At 31.4% G+C, this 20171-nt stretch overlaps 1 protein-coding gene and 1 long non-coding RNA gene across 11 annotated transcripts in view; one reads left to right on the forward strand and one right to left on the reverse strand.

Moving 5' to 3' along the window:
- The window catches only part of LOC118191003 (uncharacterized), a 77775-nt gene that overhangs the window by 44520 nt on the left and 13084 nt on the right, over nt 1–20171 (forward strand). For 2 of the 6 annotated variants that reach the window (XR_015040125.1, XR_015040124.1), the window contains 3 exons: nt 7444–7543; nt 10595–10666; nt 10820–11053. This is a non-coding gene — a long non-coding RNA (uncharacterized LOC118191003). Of the gene's footprint in view, nt 1–7443; nt 7544–10594; nt 10667–10819; nt 11256–17759; nt 18928–20171 lie in introns of those variants that run through there. The other 4 variants (XR_015040126.1, XR_015040128.1, XR_015040129.1 and 1 more) reach the window with 4 other exon arrangements.
- The window catches only part of LOC118204970 (uncharacterized), a 48101-nt gene continuing 38690 nt past the window's right edge, over nt 10761–20171 (reverse strand). For 2 of the 5 annotated variants that reach the window (XM_085812551.1, XM_085812553.1), the window contains exons 6-9: nt 18088–18130; nt 12364–13362; nt 11080–11441; nt 10761–10959 (exon numbers count right to left, since the gene is read on the reverse strand). Coding sequence is in view for 1 of the 5 variants with exons in the window: in XM_085812553.1 (XP_085668679.1) it covers nt 11214–11441; nt 12364–12369 (234 nt within the window). In the remaining 4 variants the exon portion in view is untranslated. The remainder of the gene's footprint in view (nt 10960–11079; nt 11442–12363; nt 13363–18087; nt 18131–20171) is intronic. The other 3 variants (XM_085812550.1, XM_085812554.1, XM_085812552.1) reach the window with 2 other exon arrangements.

Raw genomic sequence — 20171 nt, forward strand, 5'->3', positions numbered from 1 at the left:
AAACTGAATTAAATACTATACTTTTCCAGTACTGAGAATACTTTTTAATTTGAATGAAATGTTTCCATAAGTTTTTGCATATTACATTAGAAAAGAATTTTAAGGTAATTCGATTTTATCTCGTCAACAAGTGCAAAAATTAAAATTAAAGTTTACTTTATTGTTGATTTAAAATCATGCATTATTTCTTTTATATTTACAGAGCCTCCTTCTGAAATAATTTTTCAAATATCAGATGATTTTCTTTTTAATGTAACCCAGCTTCTGAGGCATCTTTAAAACCAAAAATCATAGTCATGCTGTAATTAATGGTCTGTTTGTTTCATTTCAAATTAGAGCACCTTTTATTTAAATAGTTAAATGTGTTAAATATTGATGCCAGTTTCTGATTTCCATGTACCTTCTATGAGGATTTTGGGAAAGTATTAAAAAAAGGTGTTATTAATATTATTTAAAACTTGTAACTGAATTATTAAAACATCTAAGGAAATAATTATTTTAATACTTATCAATTTTTTTTTATCTTTGAATTCAACAATACACATTCTAAATATTCCACTGTAGGTATGTGTTTCATAGACCGTGCTTTATATGACACCTTTTAAGAGATTGCTTATTAGTATTAACAATTCTTGCTTAAATAGTTTTATAAATATATTTTTCAACAAAATTTTAATTTGTTTATAATTAAATGCTACGGACATTATGTATCTAGATAATATTTGTAATCATTATAAATGTAGATGCATTTAATAACTATATTTTTTCACAGTAACATTCACAGAGTTTATCAATGAATAAATCCTTGATTTCCAAATATGTTTTAAAATAATTTTATAAATATTTATGTTTACATGTTGTACCCTATTTATAAAATTTAACTTGACCTATTTGGAACATAAAATAAAAGTAGAAAATACATTATCAAGGACATCAAAAGAAATGTAAAAATTTCAATGCTTTTACCAGTTAGTTATAAGGAAATTGAGCCTTAAAGTGTTTTCTTTTTTTCTGATATTTGCATATTTTTAAGGTATTTTATGCTATTTATCATTCTTTATCCATAACAGAAACATTTTGCAAAAATCTATATTTTTATAATCCAGTAGCTTGGACTTTTATAAAACATTAATAATCAAAGTTGTTGCAAGCTATCAAAAGGTTGCCAAGATGTGATTTGTGTAGAAATGCCACTAAAATATACAAACTGCTATTACCCATACAGCAATGATATTTCTTTGCACAGAAGTGTTCCTGCTTTTCAACTTGTGTGAAATTGTACTGTGCAGAAGTACCATTAAGCCACTGTCAAGGTACTGTGCTCCGGATGTAAGCAAAAGTACCACACCCCCTTAGACTATCAAAACTTTGCAGCACTGCATCAATCCTGGTGCAAGGAAGGTGTCTCTTATTCCTTCCTCTGCAGCTCAAATAGATAAAGGTACGGAAGTCTAACAATTTTGCTTCACATTAGTTTTGCTGTGTTTATTCGTTGGAAGGGCTGGTTGCTTGAAGTTTCTTTTCCCTTTAATCACATTCACATTTTCCCTTGGTTTTCCACGGCCGAAAAAAATCAGCCTGAATTAGGAAACTGCTTTTTGAGCTTCAGAATTTTTTTATATCATCATAATCCATGTTTTGTTCACTATTATTCTTGTACTAGCTTGAAATAACTTTTCCTTTTCTTTTTTTAAATATTGCTTAGCTGCTGCAAGATTTGCTTTCACATCTGTAAATTTAGATAGGTTCTGAAACCGACTTTCTGCTCACATGAACTAGAAAAATAATTCTTATTTAGAAATAATACAAGAAAATTTGATTTTTAAAGTAGGAATTAAAATATAAAGTTTATTAACACCACAGTGAAAACGGTGTATAAGACAGAACAGTGTTGCTATTGCATGCTGTAATTTATTTTGTAATTTTGAGAGGATAAATTTACTCTAATTCTACTGAACTTTTAATCTTTGGTATGTTACTTACTTAATCAGAAATGAAACATAGAGATTTAACGTATTGCAAATGGTATCAGGATAAAATAAGATTTTGGAATGATGTGTTCCCAACATGCTTGGCAAATTCTTCTATACCAGGGAAAAACGGCCTGAAGAATTCGCTTATGACATTATTAGATACTAATATTTTCATTCTGTATTTAATTCAGATGTTTCTCAACTTTATTACATTATTCATGTTACATTTCTCAAACTGTATGCACTCGTTTCCACCTTACAACAGAATGTAATGCATAATGCATAGAATGTAATGAAGTGCGATTTTTGGAAATGTTGAACTCTTTATTTGAAAAGTATCATAAAAAGTGCTGTATCATTATCCACCCCTCCCAAGTTACTTGCTGCTTCTTGTTAGTCAGAACTTAACCTCTTTGCTTTAATCATCTGTAATGACTAGGAATTTTACCACTTCCACTACATTTTCTGGAAAAAAAATATTTAATTAATTTGCATTTGAGTGCAAAAATAACAAAATATTTACTTTCAAATAAGTTAATCTGTTAATTTCTTCCATTTAATTTGACTGTAGTGGAAGAAACATATCTGTTCCAAAAGAAAACCAACCTTGTTACAAACTCATCCGCAGAGTCCACTGTTCGTGTACATGTAATTATAGTGCACTTTGCTGTGATTAGATATTTGAGTCTTAATTTATTTTCTTAAAAAGTGTATTTTTGCTGCAAAATTTGTCATTAAAGGGTACTCAGGTTAGTTATTTAATTAAAATGTAATTTAATTATTTGTAATCAATCCTCAGAAGTTATCTCTATGTATGATGTGAGTTATTACTTTTGCTTAAGCCTTATTTTGGATGCAAGATACAACACAAAACTAACATAAACTTTATTCCTTAGATCTAACGAGACTTCGAATAATACAAACAACTTATCTCTGTTGCTTCGGCAGCTTGTCGGAACTTTATATTAAATATTGTGTAATAACTGGGTTACTACTCCAGCAAATCTACAACACTTACCAATCACGTGAACGTCAGTCATTTACGAATCGTGCTGATTATTATTTTACTTCTCAATCTAACCCATGCCACTATACATAAAATCTGCATAAACTTCTGGACTGTGCAAGTATATGACGAAATGAGGCCCGTTAGTAAAGCTTAAATGTAAAATCACTAATTTTCTTTAAAATATGTTTGACTATTATAAATGTAAAATATAAATCTTTCAAGAAATTTTATAATCTAATGGCAATTACTTGAAACATTTTATGAAGATGTATTTATTCTTGAATTTTTTGTATAAATAAGTTAAATGTTAGATTATGTTTAATAATAATATACCTGGCTTATAGGTTTTATACCTAGAGTGGTATTGCAAGTGAAGCTCTGGTGTAGATAATTGCTTTAGTTTATTCAATATCTTTTTGCTAATAGGGCCTTAAATTTTTTTGTTAAAAGATTAAATTCTCATGTGTGGAAATGTGTACGCATCCTGTATTTTCATTTTCTATTTAATTAATTATCCTTATTTATATACTTGCAATTATGTTTCTTTTTTTTTTAATATTGCACAGTTTCTACGAGATTTGCTTTCACATCTGTGAATTTAGATAGATTCTGAAGCTGAATTTAAGCTTATACAGAAAAATAACATTATTCTTTAGAAACAATACAAGCATAATGAAAAGGAAATTAAAGTATACAATTCATTTACATCACAGTAAAAGCAGTGTTGTCATCTTGCTGTGTACTTAAAACCCGCTTGGGCTATGCCGGTGGTTGCTTAGCTACTGGTAGTGTCTTCTAAACTGGACAGACCAGTGACAAAGTACCAGATGAAGAGCAACACCCTGGTCTTCCAGTTTGGCAGTTGGATGTGGTGCTAACAACTCCACCCTATATAAAAAAAAAACTGTTACGAAATCTCAAGTAATGAAATCTTCCAGACCGAACTTTAGGAGACGACCTGGTAAATTCTTGAAGGATATGACAATTAGAACTTGGAACACTTCGTCACTTTAAGAGTGATTAAGTGGAAGACCATTGCCAAGGAAAGAGAGGTCTGGAAGAAAATTCTTGAGAAGGCCAGTTCCCACCCTGGGCTGTCATGTCACTGAGGAAGGAAGGAAAAACAGTGTTCAGAAATTCTGCTGTTCCATGTATACTTATTTTGTAATTTTTAATGGAAAAGTTGCTGTAATTCTGCTGAGTCTGAAGAACAGCTCAGAAGTTTCTTAACTGTATTATGCTGTTTATGTTCAATTTCAAAAACGGTACACCTTATAACAGAATGTAATGCACCAGTAAAGTAAGGTTTTGGGAAATGGTGCACTTTCTATTTAAAAAAAGAACACAAAAAGTAATAGATTGATTCCCCCCTTCTCCTGGAGTCACTTTCTATTTCTTGTTACCCAGAACATAATCTCTTCCCATTAATCATAAGTAAATGGATAAGAATGCTATCACACCTTTTGCTGATAACCTTTCATCACAATTCTTTTGAGAAATTTCTTTAATTACTTTGCATTTGATTGCTGTATCTGGAAAACATTACAGTCAAAAGTCATTAATTCGGACACCCATAATCCGGTCCTCAAAGCTACAAACTTTCTGCGCATGCGTCGCGTTGACACATGCGCATAAGACCTTTACGGCTGCGAATACTACGGCTTATGGCTGTGCGCGTGCGCAAAATACGTTTACGAATGCGCATTTAATGTATAACGGACGGTATAAGCTAAGCTAAAATTATGTAATTCAGTTAATGTTGCAGATTGCATTGTTCCTTAATCTTCGAATTGGATTCGGCTTATTATTTTTTGCAGACTGTTAGAGCAATTTTATAAAAGTAAGCTTGAACTTTTGATTATGTCAAGTAGAATTTCTGATATATATTTACTAATATGTAAAGGATCTACAAAGCGAAAGTATGTTTCGAATTCCATTAAACAAACAGTGAAATTGCTGCAAAAAATGGATAAAGGCATATCCTTTGTTTATCTAAACTTTAACGTTTGTTTATCTAAACTTTGTTTATCATTAATGCCGTGGCGCGCAATGAATTGGAAGTTGATCTGTCATCACTATCCTTATCTTCAGGGCAGATGTTATTTTATTTGGCTAATAATTCCTTACTAAATGTAGTATTTCATCTCGATGTACTCCGTCTTTGATATGATTTATTAAATCAAATTCCTCGTCATTATGATTCGCTTCCGATAGCGAAGAAAGTGACAGAGGTTATTGTAAACGAAAAAATTTCGATTGACAAATTAGTCGGTATTCTCGAAACAGCAATTATAGGACTTGAACAGCAGAACTTTGTAACTGAACAAGAAATTATGTCTGTTTATAGAATTAAAGAGAAAGTATTAGCACAAAAAACGAAGCAACTTAAACAACTTACATTGATAGAAATGTTTATTAAAGTAAAAAAATAAATATTAAGTTTTTTTTTTTTTTTTTTTTTTTTTTTTTTGTAAATTTTGATACCCTTTAGATCATAATTGTTCTTTATTTCATAAATTACGGTTTCATATTTTTAATTTTATAATTTGTGCATGCCATCTTACCAGATTTAAACTGATGATCTATAATCCGGAATTGCCGAAGTCCCGACGAGTCCGTATTAACGACTTTTGACTGTATTTTCTAATAAGCTATTAGTAGATTTATCCTGTGTACCATCTCAACGGATGGATCACTGTTAATCTCTTCCAGTTTTTTCCATTAACTTTCGGTTCTTTCCAGTTTATTCCGAAGAAAACCAACCTTATTAGAAACTTATCCACAAAGTCAAATGCCTTTGCACTAATAGTAATAGTGCACTTTGCTGTGAATAGATACTTGAGTCTAATCTTCCGTTTTAAAAACTATTCTCTACCCCAAAATATGTCATTTAATAGCACTAAGGTTTGTTCTTTAATTAATAAATTTCATGATAGAAATATCTCCTAACTGTGATTTTCCTGTCTCATTTCTTTTCATTGGTTTGATTTTTTCTTTCTAGCCTTCTTCCACGTGACTTATTTAACTCTTCTCAAAGATTATTATCATCGCAGATTTATGCTTGTAGTTGCTTCATCTGAGTGTCCCAACTATGTAGATGTATGTGGCTTTGCAGTATAAGAAACAAATTTTTCAGGTTAATTACAGAGGAAAAGAAAATAAGAAGGTTGAGCTAGCTATGCTATATTTTAGATCAAGAGGTAAAATAAGGCCAAAAACTTTATGAGTAGTCTGCTGAATACAATAACTCGATAAAGGAAAATAAATAAAGTCACAGTAACTAAACTTGTACTGCTACCAACTGTTCCGGTAAAACTGGCAGATTCTCGATTGCTTTTGTCAGAAGATATGGTTCACTAAGAGTCAAAAGAAAAATAAATGTAAGGAAGAAAATTTTTATCACAGGTTCTTAAAAGATCAATGGTGTATTTAGATTACGATGAAACACGAGCAGGCTATTTGCATAAGGGAAAAGATGCTTTAATTTAGACTCTCTAAGAGAAAATGGCTTCTGTCCATGTTACACATGCAAAAAACCATGAAAATACCCATGCAACTGACCCAGGTTGAATTGCCAGTGTTCGGCAACTTTATCGGTCAGCCAGATTCTGAAAGGAAGCTATTTTCAATGTTTGATTGTAATTTGACCATAACCATTTCAAACCATTATACAAGATCATAGAGAATTTTTTGAAGAGATAACATTTAATAATTAAATATTTTAAAAATTTTTAGTCTATGATATATGACAGGAGTCATACACACAATTACATTAAAATACATGCCTCCTAATCCATAGATAAAGATAATAATAGGGTCCTTATAGTCTGAGACAAAATTTGCAAATAAGTATTTAGTTACAGGTACTTTTCATCCTTCCTATTAGGCATAATATAAATGCTACCTACTTAACGGAAATAGGTTACATTTCAACTTCACTGTTACCTATATACATTATATAAAAAAAGACTTGGTATTAAAGAACCCTAATATAAAAGCAGACACAGTTTTTGCATTAATTAAATGTGCTTATTTTTGTATTTGTGTGTTTTTCATTCATCTGGTAAATTATCGATTAGAAACATCTGCATTAAAATATCTATTTCATAAACAGGGGTCTCCAACTCTACATAAATAGTAATTAGAAATACAAGCATATTTGTTTACAATTATATGTTTATCACTTTAAATGCTATATCACTTTAAATGCTATATCTTTTAATGTGCGAATTATGTTTCTCGTGAAGACAATCATGAATCTTAAATTTTGACAATAATACTGCCAATTTTATTTGTTACTTATTCTGCTTGTTTCATTTTATTTATCCAGATATGTTAGAATTCTTATAACTAGCCTTTGGTAAACAAATTAAATAAGAAATAGTATGATTTGAAATGAATTGCTTTATGAGGTAAATTGCTAAAATAATTTTACGCATACGCATGTATTTTGAATTATAGAATGAATGCTGTACCTACTACAACAATCGTGGAGCCACTATACTAAGAAAAGAATTCGAAGATGATGTTACCACATGCACCTTATGCCAGAGTATTCCAAGTATGTATTTTATTTTGTGAAATAATTTTAACTACAAATATTTTATAAAATTACTGTTTTTTCTCTGTATGTGAAAGGGAAATTCAGTGGAACTTAAGTAAGAAACATCAAAGTTTATGAATTTCTGTTTAATAAAAATCCCTCCTCATATTTCTTTATAGCTAAGATGATTCAGAAAACATTGGAGAATTATATTTCCTGGAAAAGCAAAAACATTTAACATTTACAAAAATCTTTTGTTTAATGATGCAATCCTGATCACTTTTTACTTTAAATTGTTCACGAATTTCTTAGTTAAGCACTTTTTGTTCAATAGATGGCGCCAATGGTTTTGTTTTCTGTCATTTAAAATGTTCTTAAATTTCTCTGAAGCATGTCTTCCTCCAGTTGCTGAAGTGGGAGGGGGGGATCCTATTAGACTTTGGAAACTATTCAGGTTATGGAGATTCTTATTGTTTATTATTTGTTACTTTCACATGTTCTTCAATGTGTTCTTTTTATTGCGTAAGTTTCATTTAAGATTTATTTTTTCACTTACTCATTTTTGTTCAGTTACAATATACTTTTCAGGTCAGATGTTTAATCCTTTTACATAAAATAATCTGAGCTAGGTAAATTACTGTTAACAGTAATATCACATAGCAACATGTGCATGTAATTTGGTACAATAAAACATCACTATTAATAAATAATAATTAAATGTGTTAAACTCTATAAACTGACAGATAGTGAAAGAATGTAGAAATTACCCTTGGCAATGAATACTACATGAAATATAACTGCCATAATTTATATTCCATGTACATCTGCAGCAAGTGGATTCTCAGAATGTTGCCATTTGGAAAACCTTCAGAGCTTTGATTAATTTTGAAACATTGATTAATTCGTTGAAAATCAGTATGTTGTTCCTGTGTAAGGAATAAAACTTTTTAATTTATCTTTCACACAGCCTTCCCACAAAGCTGATTCTCATGGTGTTGCTATTTGGCAAAGCATAAGATCTTCAATTTATTATTCAAATTCAATCATTGTGCTCCTAATTAAAAGTGACAGCACTTTTTAATAATTTAAATCATTCTATTTTTTTACTTCCTTGTACAAAGTAAAGGAAGTATTGTAATTGCAAAAAATTTTGAGTATCATATTTCGACGAAAATAGCCATTTTGACTACTCTTGAATCCATTAGAATTTTTTTGCATAATATCTGTATGTTTGGACAGAATAAAGGACTCATTTCTCCAAAACGGATAGTAAAATTTATTTAAAATGGATTCAGAAGAGATTTGTGACATATGTACGTATCTTGCATAACTCAAATACGAGTAGCTGTAGAATGTTGAAATTTTATATATGGGAATGTTATAATATGTAATTACACACTTCCCTTTCTTGTTGCAATTGGCCCTACCAAACATTTATATTCCCATCTTGTTATCTGGTTCGCTGAGCTTAATATTTTGATTCCTACGTATTGGTAAATTGTGCATTTTCAGTTTAAAAGTGTTGAATTATGTTGTTCTTATATTTTGGTTAAGGTTGTTATGCCTTCTGTTAATCTGCATGCAATAGTTGTAGCATTATTAACAATTTAAAAGCGGCGTGAAGCCGCCATTTGTTTATACAGTGGAACCTCGAGGTACAAACACCTCTATATACAAGAAATTTAAGATAAGAGGAAAAAATTTATCTCTAAATATGAGCATTGACTCAAGTAACAGGCAATGAGCCAGAGTGTTGGTTATGCATGGTGCCATTTCTCAGTCTTGCTCAACTTAGGAAATCCCCTCGTGAGATCACTCAGTATCGTTTCATCTACATGTTTGTGTGCCTTGTGAGTCAATTGTTTATTACATTTAACATGAAAATAATCATTTCACGATGCCTCCCAAGAAGATTGTTGCTTCAGATAGTGCTGCAAGGAAAAATAAAGAAATAATAGATAGATAAGTGTGGTGTAAGAGTGACGGAATTGGTGAAAACTTGCGGCCTTTTGACATTGACGATTTGAACTAGGAAGAAGCAGGAAGAAATTAAGAAACTTGATGTGGCCAAAGGAGTTATAGTTACTTCCATGCACTGTCCAAAACTCTTAGATGTTGAAGTTTGTTTCTAGATACGAGCTCAATGCTGGAATGAAATAAACTTTTATCTCGAGGTTCCACTGTATTTGAATCTCTTAGTAGAATAGTAAATTAAGTCAGTTTGTGCACCAACTTCAGTGTATTTTTGCCCCGTGGGACCAAAAGTTGACTTTCAATTTTGTATTGAAAATTTGGTCTTCCTGCCTGTTGGTTGAACTCCATATTTTGACCTAGAAAAAACTAATTTTAATTGTAAAAATTGGTTTTTTAACTAATTTGGTATTTCACATTTTCTGTATTTTTATGTTATATTTTTAGTTTAAGTGAATCTAATGGTCTAATGATATAAGTTTATGCGAAGTGCAGCAAAAAATGTTGCACTTCGAGGAAATGTGTATAATTTAATAGGCTGCAGAGGAAGTCATGTGCATCCACATTAGATATGTTTAATAATGTATCCAATAAAAAATAAATGCATTTTGTAATGGTATCCCCCCTGCAATATCAAATAACTTATTTTGTTGCCCCATCAATGACTAGTAGTTCAACTAGAAGCCGTATAACAAAATAACCTAATCTTTTTCTATTGTGAAATAGTATTATGTATGCATGCTGTTGCCATTGGGACTATTTGTGAGGTGCTGGATTAAGGAAAAAGTAGTTAAATTATGTATTTAACTGATATTAAGATGTTTTTGTCTAGAATACGTCATCTCTTATTTGTAATTATATTATAAATAATGTTAATAGATATCAGTCATACTCCACATAATTATTATTTTTTACTCAAGATGTTTTTATGTCTAACTGCTACAAAACAATCTGTTTTTTAAATTCTTTTTTGAAATAAGATTTAATATTTATTTATCATCTGTAATATTTATCGTTGGAAAGACCAATTTTATATTCATTTTATTTTTGTGTGTACCATTGGTATGGACATTTATCTTTCATGTATTTTTATTTTAGGGTGATGCTTCCAGTTTCTGTGAAATGAAAAAAACAAATACTTTTTTGGAATAGGAAATACGAAACCTGGTTGTAAGTGAGAATTTAGATACTAATTCTTTGTTCCTAGCTTTTTGTCATAATGTATATGTTCTGTGTATATAATAAGAAAAGAGTTTATAAATCATAACACATGAATGAAATTTAATGTATTTTATGCTCAATGTTATTAATGTATTTATGCAGGTGGTATTCCAACTCAAAATGTACATACATGAAAACATATCTTGAGAATGAATTTGGGCTGCTGCAAACCGTCCTTCAAGAAAATACGGCGATTCTTTTAATCTTCACATATATAGTAAATGAACTGCGATATCAGTCAGCTGCAAAAAATTAAAGTTTCATTAGTTATGTATTTTGTAAGACAAAATTTCTACATATAATTTGCTTTAATAAAATCAGCATTTTTGTTTTTAACTGTACATTTTATAATAAAAGTTCACCTGTTAAGCTCTTTACAGTTAGGAAAGCTAAAGTTTTCAACTTTTTGATCCATGTTGATGAAGTGATGAGAAAGAATTCAGCTGGAGCTGGAACGAATGGCTCGATCAAGTTCTTCCTCTCTTTCAAGTTTTCTTCAGGGTTCCGGTACTTCTCTCAATCGATGTCCAGATGCTTGGTAAGTTGAAAGGTCTCTTATGCAATATGGTTTAGTGGCAATTTCTACCTCTATCATCTTTAAGGCTACATTCATGTCATAGTTTGCTGATGATTTTGTCTTTGTCCCATTCAATAATTGAGTTTGGATGCTCCAGGGAGTACTGTATTTCCTCACATATGCCCCTGAGCTTTTAACACCAGATTCCTGAAATTTAAAAAATATATTCTTGCAGTGTTTTTCCCTTTCTAAGTGCATTCAGGAAAGAATCTTTTCTATATTTTAAAATCAAATCGACTGAAGTGACTACTTTTCATTTGCTATGTTCTTACCAAAATTGGCTTGTCTTAGAAATTAAATTATTCGCATAATTTTTCCCTCTTGATTTTCAAATAATAAAATTAGTGAAAGAAGGGAGGGTATATGAGGAAATATGGTATTTAAACAAAGATGTTCTATTTTTGTTGATACCCTGATTGGCAGAGAGCTTGTAAATATCTTTTTTTAATGCATTGCATTTTCTAATGATAATTTTCTTAGATGTGAAACTGATATAATGAATTTTTGCATTTGTGTCTTTATTGTGGATACGAATAATATACATACCCGAGTATCTGTTTTAGTGGCATCTGATTTGCCCGGTCTTCCAGATGAATGAGACTGGGGTTTATGGTGAGTTTATAACCAAATCTTAAAAATGTAGCAGATGTGTGGGGGGGATGAAATAGTAAGAGAGTGTTCCAATGAATTTACTCTATTTGATTCATTGATAGTAACTTTACTTTTAAAAAAACTGTAGAAGCTTGTCAAGTTTTCCAATAAAATTGGGAGTGTATTTATACTATGCGATCAAAAGTATCCAGACACCCGTCGTAAGAGTGATCTGAAAGTGAGGTTGAGCTTCTAGCTGTCAGCAAGTATAAAAGAAGCCAGACAAGCCTGCAATCTTTATTTCAAATCTTAGAAAAGTACAATAGGAGGAAAACTTGAACTAAACGATTTTGGATTTGTGGAGATTGTGCCTGGTGAACATTTTGTATCTGACTGTACTGTATTTGCAAGTGAAATTTGAAGGTACAAGCATAATGGCACTCTCAGGGCAGAAACCTCTATGGAAATTCCTCATTACCTGCATTGTGACAAAAGTTCGGAACGGATTATTCCCGTTCCAAAACAATCATGCTCCTGGCCATATTACATCGCTGGTGCAGAGGTGGCTTGGAAACATGGGAGTTTAGAAATTGGACCGTCTTTGCTCAAAGCCCAGACTTGAATCCCACAGAACACTTGTCAGATGCATTAGAATGTGAACTCCAATGGCTACATCGTCCCAAGTCTGTGATGGCATTCACCAGTGTTTTTCTGCAGGAATGGCATGCAATTTTTGCTGAAACACTCGAAAAACTAGTAGACAGCTTTCTGCGGAAATAGGCACCTGTTACTGCAGCAAAAGGTGGCCCGACATCATATTACTTTTTCGCTTATCTGTGGGAGAAACAATATAAGTGTCTGGATACTTTTGATTCATATAGTGCAATGTCTTGAAGTTTGTAAGTATTTATATTCATTTCCATAAATCTTGGGTGTAGAACAGACTTTACTCATTTTAAGTAAAATTTGAAAGCAGTCTTTCCTAACCAGTTTACAATTAACTGAGAAGTTATTAAATAACATTTTATTTATTGATCTGATTTTTAAAAAATGGCAGCGTTTTTCAGATTACAGTGTACCTTAAACCAGCTCGCCCAGCTAATTTTCATTTTCCTCAAAATGAGCGAACGAATTCTGTTCTATGCCTGAACTTTGCGAAAACAAATATAAGTACATATTACAAACTGCAACCTTCCCAATTTTGCTGGAAAACTTTATTGATTTCACCAAGATGGAAATCTGTAAAACAAGAAAATCAATAGATAAGCTTCTACAGTCATTTCTGAAAAGTAAAGTTGCTACCGAGAGAAGAATCAAATGAAAATTATTTCATTGGAACATTTATCGGTTCCATTTTATAAAGATTTGGTTATAAACAACTCACCACAACACCAGTCTCGTTCATCTGGAAATTGTTAAGAACGGGCAAATCAGATGCTACCACAACAGATATTTCAGGTATGTATACTATTCGTATCTGTAATGAAGACACAAACACAAAAACTCAATATATCAGTTTTACATCGAGAAAATTATCAGCAAGATATTTACAATTCTCTGCCGACAACAAAAATAGAACATCTCGGGTTACTCCCTGGAGTATCCAAACTCGGTATTGAATGGAACACAGCCGAAATCATCAAGAAACCATGGCATGAAAGAAGAGTCAGAGATAGAAACTGCCACATTTGCAGCAGACCTCACATAAGGAACATCGGTTCTCAGAAGTAGTGCAGAAAACAAATATGAGAGGAAAAACCCTTAGACACGTTTTAATGAAACACCTTTACAAGGGGAGATATGCATCCCTCGATGGTTGCTCATTATTCACTCGCAGTTCGAATACATCTTCGGTACCGTTATGTAAAAAATCCTGCATTAGTTACCACCTCTAAACTGTTTTCATTTTTGTCAACCAGAACGATTTGTCCGGTCGGGTTTCTCGAAAGGGGACTCTGTCATTTCAATAAATGAAACCTTTTTTTTCAAAAAATAACAAACTGCTACACAGCACAAGAGGTGCACTGCATATATTTCTTCTTTGGATTTTGAATGATTATAGACTGTAAATTTATTGCATGTTTTATACCTCTACTTTGTCAAGTGTTCAATTTTTTATACATTCTTTGTAATGATTTAAAACATCCTTGTTTTTGATTGAGAGGCAGACTTCAGAATTTTATTTATGTTATTCTGTGGGAAAAAGTAAAGACATGGAGGGAACTTTCACATTTCATTGTAAAATGCAATCCGTAGAAGTCATTTCGTAATATAACCGAATTTTCCTCAGAATTACTCTGGGAGTAGTTTTGTAAATAAAAAGTTATTAAGAATTACCCAAGATCTATTAAATGTGTTGCATTAATGAAATCTTACCATATTATACCATACTTAACAAATCACAAAAAAGTAATGCAAGATTTCGAAATCATCATCAATGATTTTGCCGGGATTAATTTGCTGCACAAATAAATAGCATTCATAATGCTGGAACTAAACATAGTGTTTTATTTACTTATACATCATTTTGATGTTTTTTAGCAATTTTAATATACAGTGACAGCAAACTGAAACCTCCTCAGGTCAGAAAAAAGGTCATGAGTTTTACCGAAGTGGGTAGTTCCCCATTTCAAGCCTAGTCGTTCAGTTACTCATATTTTCATGCCAGTCATACGAACAGTTATAATTGATCGTCGCGAGAACTATCATATCATTTGCTAACAATCAACACTCTCTAGTAAGCATGTCATCGGCATCATCTACATATCCAATGGCCAATGAGCCTGTGAACGTCTAGAAATCTATCATTCATACACTTTGAAATATCTTCTGTGGAAAATTTCTCATTAAAAAAATGCTATCATAAATATGCATACATAACATATGTAAGATGTACTTTCAGCTTTAGATAACGAAAAGAAAGCGAGCATACCAAAAGTTGCAAATGCAGTAGTATCGATGACGTTTCATCCAGCTGTCGGAGATTGGGTACTAGAAGTTGAGAGCTTACAGTTTGGATGAAAAGGAGAAATTATAAAAATTCTCTATTAACATCTTATTATCATTTGTATCCGTCAGACCACCATGCCTGTAATTTCTGTTTTTACCTCAATCAATGTTGGTGTAAAAAAAAAAAAAAAAAGATGCTTATTTCGTTGCTAAGACTAACATTCACGGCTAACATTTTTTTCTTCTGCATCACTCTTCTTGGGAAATCAAATTACTTTCCAAAAATATATCTATACACTATATCATAATTATTCACATTCATGTGCAACAACTGCATGACACAAAAGCCGAAGCATGCATTTGCGTTTTGCCTTTTTTTTTGGAGGAGCGGTAATGGTGAAAATATTTTTCGAAGTTTTATACTAATTTTGTCTTTCATAAAAGTGAATGTACATAAGGATACTGTTCTTTATCTTCATTATTTATTTATTTTGCCGTAATCTTAAATTTTATGAGAAATTCTATAGAAGAAAATTAAAAAAGTCTTTTTGCATATAAATTAAGGGTATAACCCTTAACCTATTGACCTTGCTTCATATTTTGGCTTATGAAACATTTCACATCATCATTTTGCAGGCAACAAAATTCCCGCTTCGTAGTGAACCCGTCGGGCGAGGACATATCGTCTTAAATTCAATTTGAAACAAAAATCATATTTTTAAATTTATGAAAGTATATATGAATGGAATATCTAGACATTGAACAGCATGCTTGATGCATTAATTATTAACATTTTCTAGTAAGTCTTGGTAATACTAATGTGATTGCTCCTGAAACAAATAATTATATCACTCTTACCAGACTAGGCTTGAAATGGGGAACTGACCACTTTGGTGACATAGCTAGAGCTTTTACCACCTGGGCAGTTTGAGATTGCTGCCCTGCTCACTATATACCAGAACTGCTATAAAATAATGTATAAGAAATAAATTAAAACATTTTGTTCAATCTGCCATGCTACTGACTGTGCCTTATCGTTAACGTGTATCATGCGTAAAACAATCGATGACGTTATCGAAATCTAGCATTCTTTTAGTTTTCTCAATGGTACGGTAGGTTTTAGGAGATTCTTAATCATTTTTTTTACATACAAAACTCCTATGGCAATGGGCAACACTTTGAGCAATTCTGAGGAAAATGCATGACTATATTACGATACAATTACTGGAGATTGCAATGTACAACAAAATGTTCAAGTTCCCTCCACATCTTTACTTTTTCTCCATTAGAAATAACATAAATGAAATTCTTAAGTATTTCTCTCTCAATGAGACACAAGGGTATTTTAGATCATTACAGATAATGTATAAATAATTGAACATTTGACAAAGCATTTGGGATGAACATTGGAATAAATTTACAATCTACATTCATTCAATACCCAAAGAAGAAAAATAATATACATATATGCAACATTTGCACCTCTTACACACATAACAGTTTGTCATTTCTGTGAAAATAAGATTTAATTCATTGAAATACCTTATTGACCCGAACATAAGCCACGTCCTGAAATTTAAAGCAGCAGAAAAAGTAATGCTGGTACTCATTTACTGGTAGATTCAGGGAAATTATTGGTAGTTAGATAGAGTTTCATTTTATCATACTAAATAAAGTACATAGTGCAGTATCATTATTCAAAATTGGTTACAACTTTTAGTCATACTTTGGTAGCTTTCTGTTAACTACTGGGACTTCTTATGCAATGAAATGTGCATAGTTACTGCTAATGCTACTGTAACAACTGATTACGATGTAACCATTTTTATAAGGTTGTGAGCATAAGACATCTTATTTTTGGCTACTGAAATTTGGACAGAATGTGTGGCTTTTGATCGGGCCAATAAAGTACCCGAGTCCCCTTCCAAGAAGCACCGCCTGAAAAATTGTTCTGGTTGACAAAAGTGACAATACCTTTTACATCAATCCAGTGTCTTTCAGAAAGATGCTGAAGATTTTTTTCAGCCCCTGCTAATTTAATTAATCAGTAGTACAAATGAAAATTGGATTTACTTAAAGTGTGGGCACCCTCACAAAAACTATGTGATCCATTTTGCACCATGGAATGATCAGACATTTAACATGGTTGCTTATAATATGCCTGCAGAAGTTCTTACCTGCCCGTTACTTCCACAATTAGTGATCATATACTACCACCTATAAAAATTATACAAATATTCATATTTGGTATTTTTAAATTTAAAAAAGAAAATCTGTGAAAATTACAAAATCTAACTTTTCATACTTTTTACAGTTTATATACTTAACATTTGAGAAAATTTTACACTCAATCTAAAAAATAAAGCACAAAAAGTGTGACTCTTGTATGTTAAAAACTGACTGAGGCACTATAACGTTTTCAGCGCCTGTACACAAATTGAAGTTTAAAATATTAGCTTAGAAAAAGGTATCTGGTGTTATTAAATAACAAGCATTTCTATGCAGAGTATTGAAAAATGTATAGATTAATATAAAGTTTTTCAAAAAGGAGATCTTAATCATGGAATCTTATGCTCTGGAAAGCAGTTTCTGCACAGACGCACGGTTAACTCGTATCATCATTTCCATAAAGTGAAAATGAAAAATAATTCTAGATTAATGATTTTTATATGATTATTAGATTATGATGCTATAGTAATAAGTATAAATAATAAATAACACTAATAATTATTATTAATCGCTAATAATTACAATGAAAGTGAGGAGCTAATGCCCAGATAATTATATGAGAATTTTAGTCCTATAAGACAAACCTAGATGAGGGCATTTTTGTATGATTCAACTATTGTTTTATCTGTGGAAATACACAGTACTTATTATTTGATAATTTCTAAATGAGAAGTTTGAAAGTTTCATTCATTTCAGGTAACTGAGGCATTGTGCAGGAATGATATTGCCAAAATTGCTCACTTCAGAGAAGGCTTGCCGTAGATGAAATTGGTTTAATTAATCTACAGTCTTATAGTTAAAATCTACAGTCTTCATGTTCCCCAATTCTGTACCCAGCCATGAACGGCAACATTCGCAAGTGCCCTTATTGGCAAACACTGCCATTATTATCCAACTGACCAACAACAACTAATTCACAAGAATTAACCAGCAGTGACAAAAACACAAAGCCTCTGCACTTCTAAAAACTATCACTAATTATGTGTTTTATTCTAAGTTTAAAAAAAGTCATATAATTTCTTACCACACTTTCTTTGATATTACTAAAAGCAGCAGGAGGCTAAGTTCTGAAATAAAAAATACATTAATTTTAAGATTAATTTTACTAATAATATTCATACAGATAAAATTTTATTTACAGCTTGATAACTCATCGAGTATATGAAAATCAAAAGCACAAATAGTAACAAATCAGTGTTCCATTCAAAAATGATTAAAACACATTAACCTCTCTATTATCTGTGCTATTTAAAGCAGAGAATTTTCTATGTACTTTTTATAACACTTATGGTGATATTCCTTCGTACACTGTCACAACACTCAGTAAAGCTACAATTTAAACCAGCTTTTTATTTATCATATAGTATAATAAATTTTCTGTGCATTTTACTGCCACTCTACAACTGTCTTTGCTTTATTAAAATTGCCTTGGTCTGATAAAATTATGGTGACCATTTGTTCAGTGGGCCATTCTGAGGCATTGACCCTCCCCATCAACCAAAAAGACTATATTTGAAAAATAAATAAATAAAAACATACAAATATATTAAAAAATTTACTCAAAAGTATAAATAATTCATGCAAATGATTAGTTGTACTTTGTAATGCAACGGACCTTTTTAAGTACTTCATTGCAATTTTCAATTTGTTCTTCGAAGCCTTCGCAAGTATTGCACTCGAAGTTATGACCAGTGCCTTCATAGTATCAATGTTCTAATGCGATTTTTCTGCTGTTAGTGAATTATAATAGAAAACACCCTTTTGGTAGCTGTGCTGGTACCAAGTGAACGAAGCATGAATTCTATAGCTTTTGTAAGATGCACACAAAGAATATGCTTTTCACTGAAATAATTAAAAATTTGAATGCAACGCTTATGGAGTGGATGTTTCTTCAAATATATTTCATTGAATAGTTCATTTTCCAGTGCCAAATATTCATTTTTGGGCATATATTTTTTCACAAAATCTATCATTTCTTCTATTTTGGTCCAATCTATTTGACATTTTAAATTGATCTATTTAAAATGAGCAATTTTCTGAAATCATTCACCCCTAGATAAAAAAACAATATTCATATAAAATTATAATTTGATTATTAAACCACTTTTGGTCTATATTTTCATTTTCAATTATATTGTTTAAACTTGGAGGTAGAAATATAATATCAGATCGTCCTTTACATATATATTAATATAAAAATTAGATCAATTTCTTCTGTAATTTTAAAATATGTTTTTTGCTTCCATTCTTTTTACTGAATAATGAACACTCGTGCTCATATATGGGGGAACTGAAATACAATTTTGGCTCATTAATTAAAAAAGAAATTTAAAACTTTATTAGATGAAAGAAAAGGTTAGGTTATTTAATTATGGCAAAGCCTCGAGGGCTATCTGCCTAAGGGGAGGGATGCCTTCGGGGAGGACTTTCTAAGGGAAACTGGCTCGTATACACGTTACATATGGGGAAAACCACGAAAACACCCATGCTGCCAGCCCATTCGCGGGATTCGAACCTCGGACCGAACTACCAGTGTTCAGCGACTTTACCGCTCGGCTGCTGGTGGGCTCTAGATGAAAGAAAACATGATCTTAAAGGATTAAACGATTGTTAACATTCTTCCAACTGTGGGTATCTTGTTTTGGATATCCTTAGGTAGTATTCTACTTTTGCATCAGCAAAAAAACTCTTCAGATTTTCTACTCAAACCGTGTAAATATGTAATAAACCACTTATAACACAAATATTTTAATGTGGCATTTTAAAATTTAAACAATTTTATTTTCTGAAAACTATAAAAATCTATATTTTTATACATGTTTTTTCAGTCTCTATATTTAACATTTAGGAGAATTTTACACTCTATCTAAAAAAGAAAATGTAAAAAGTGTGACTCATAGATTAAAAATTGACTGAGGCACTATAATGTTGGGAATATTCAGGGCTCTACACAAACTGAAGTGTAAAATATAAACTTAGTAATATAAACTAAATTTTGCTAATTATTCTTTAATTACCTGCAAATCTGATGCAGTTTGAACTGCATGATGGATTATGTGTGCTGCGCAACCTTTCCTGATTATTGGGCAATTTAATTGATTAATGAAT

This window comes from Stegodyphus dumicola, chromosome 3, assembly GCF_044657685.1.
Source record: "Stegodyphus dumicola isolate Sdum_Otavi_A_Nest chromosome 3, ASM4465768v1".
Classification (NCBI taxonomy): Eukaryota; Metazoa; Arthropoda; class Arachnida; order Araneae; family Eresidae; genus Stegodyphus; species Stegodyphus dumicola.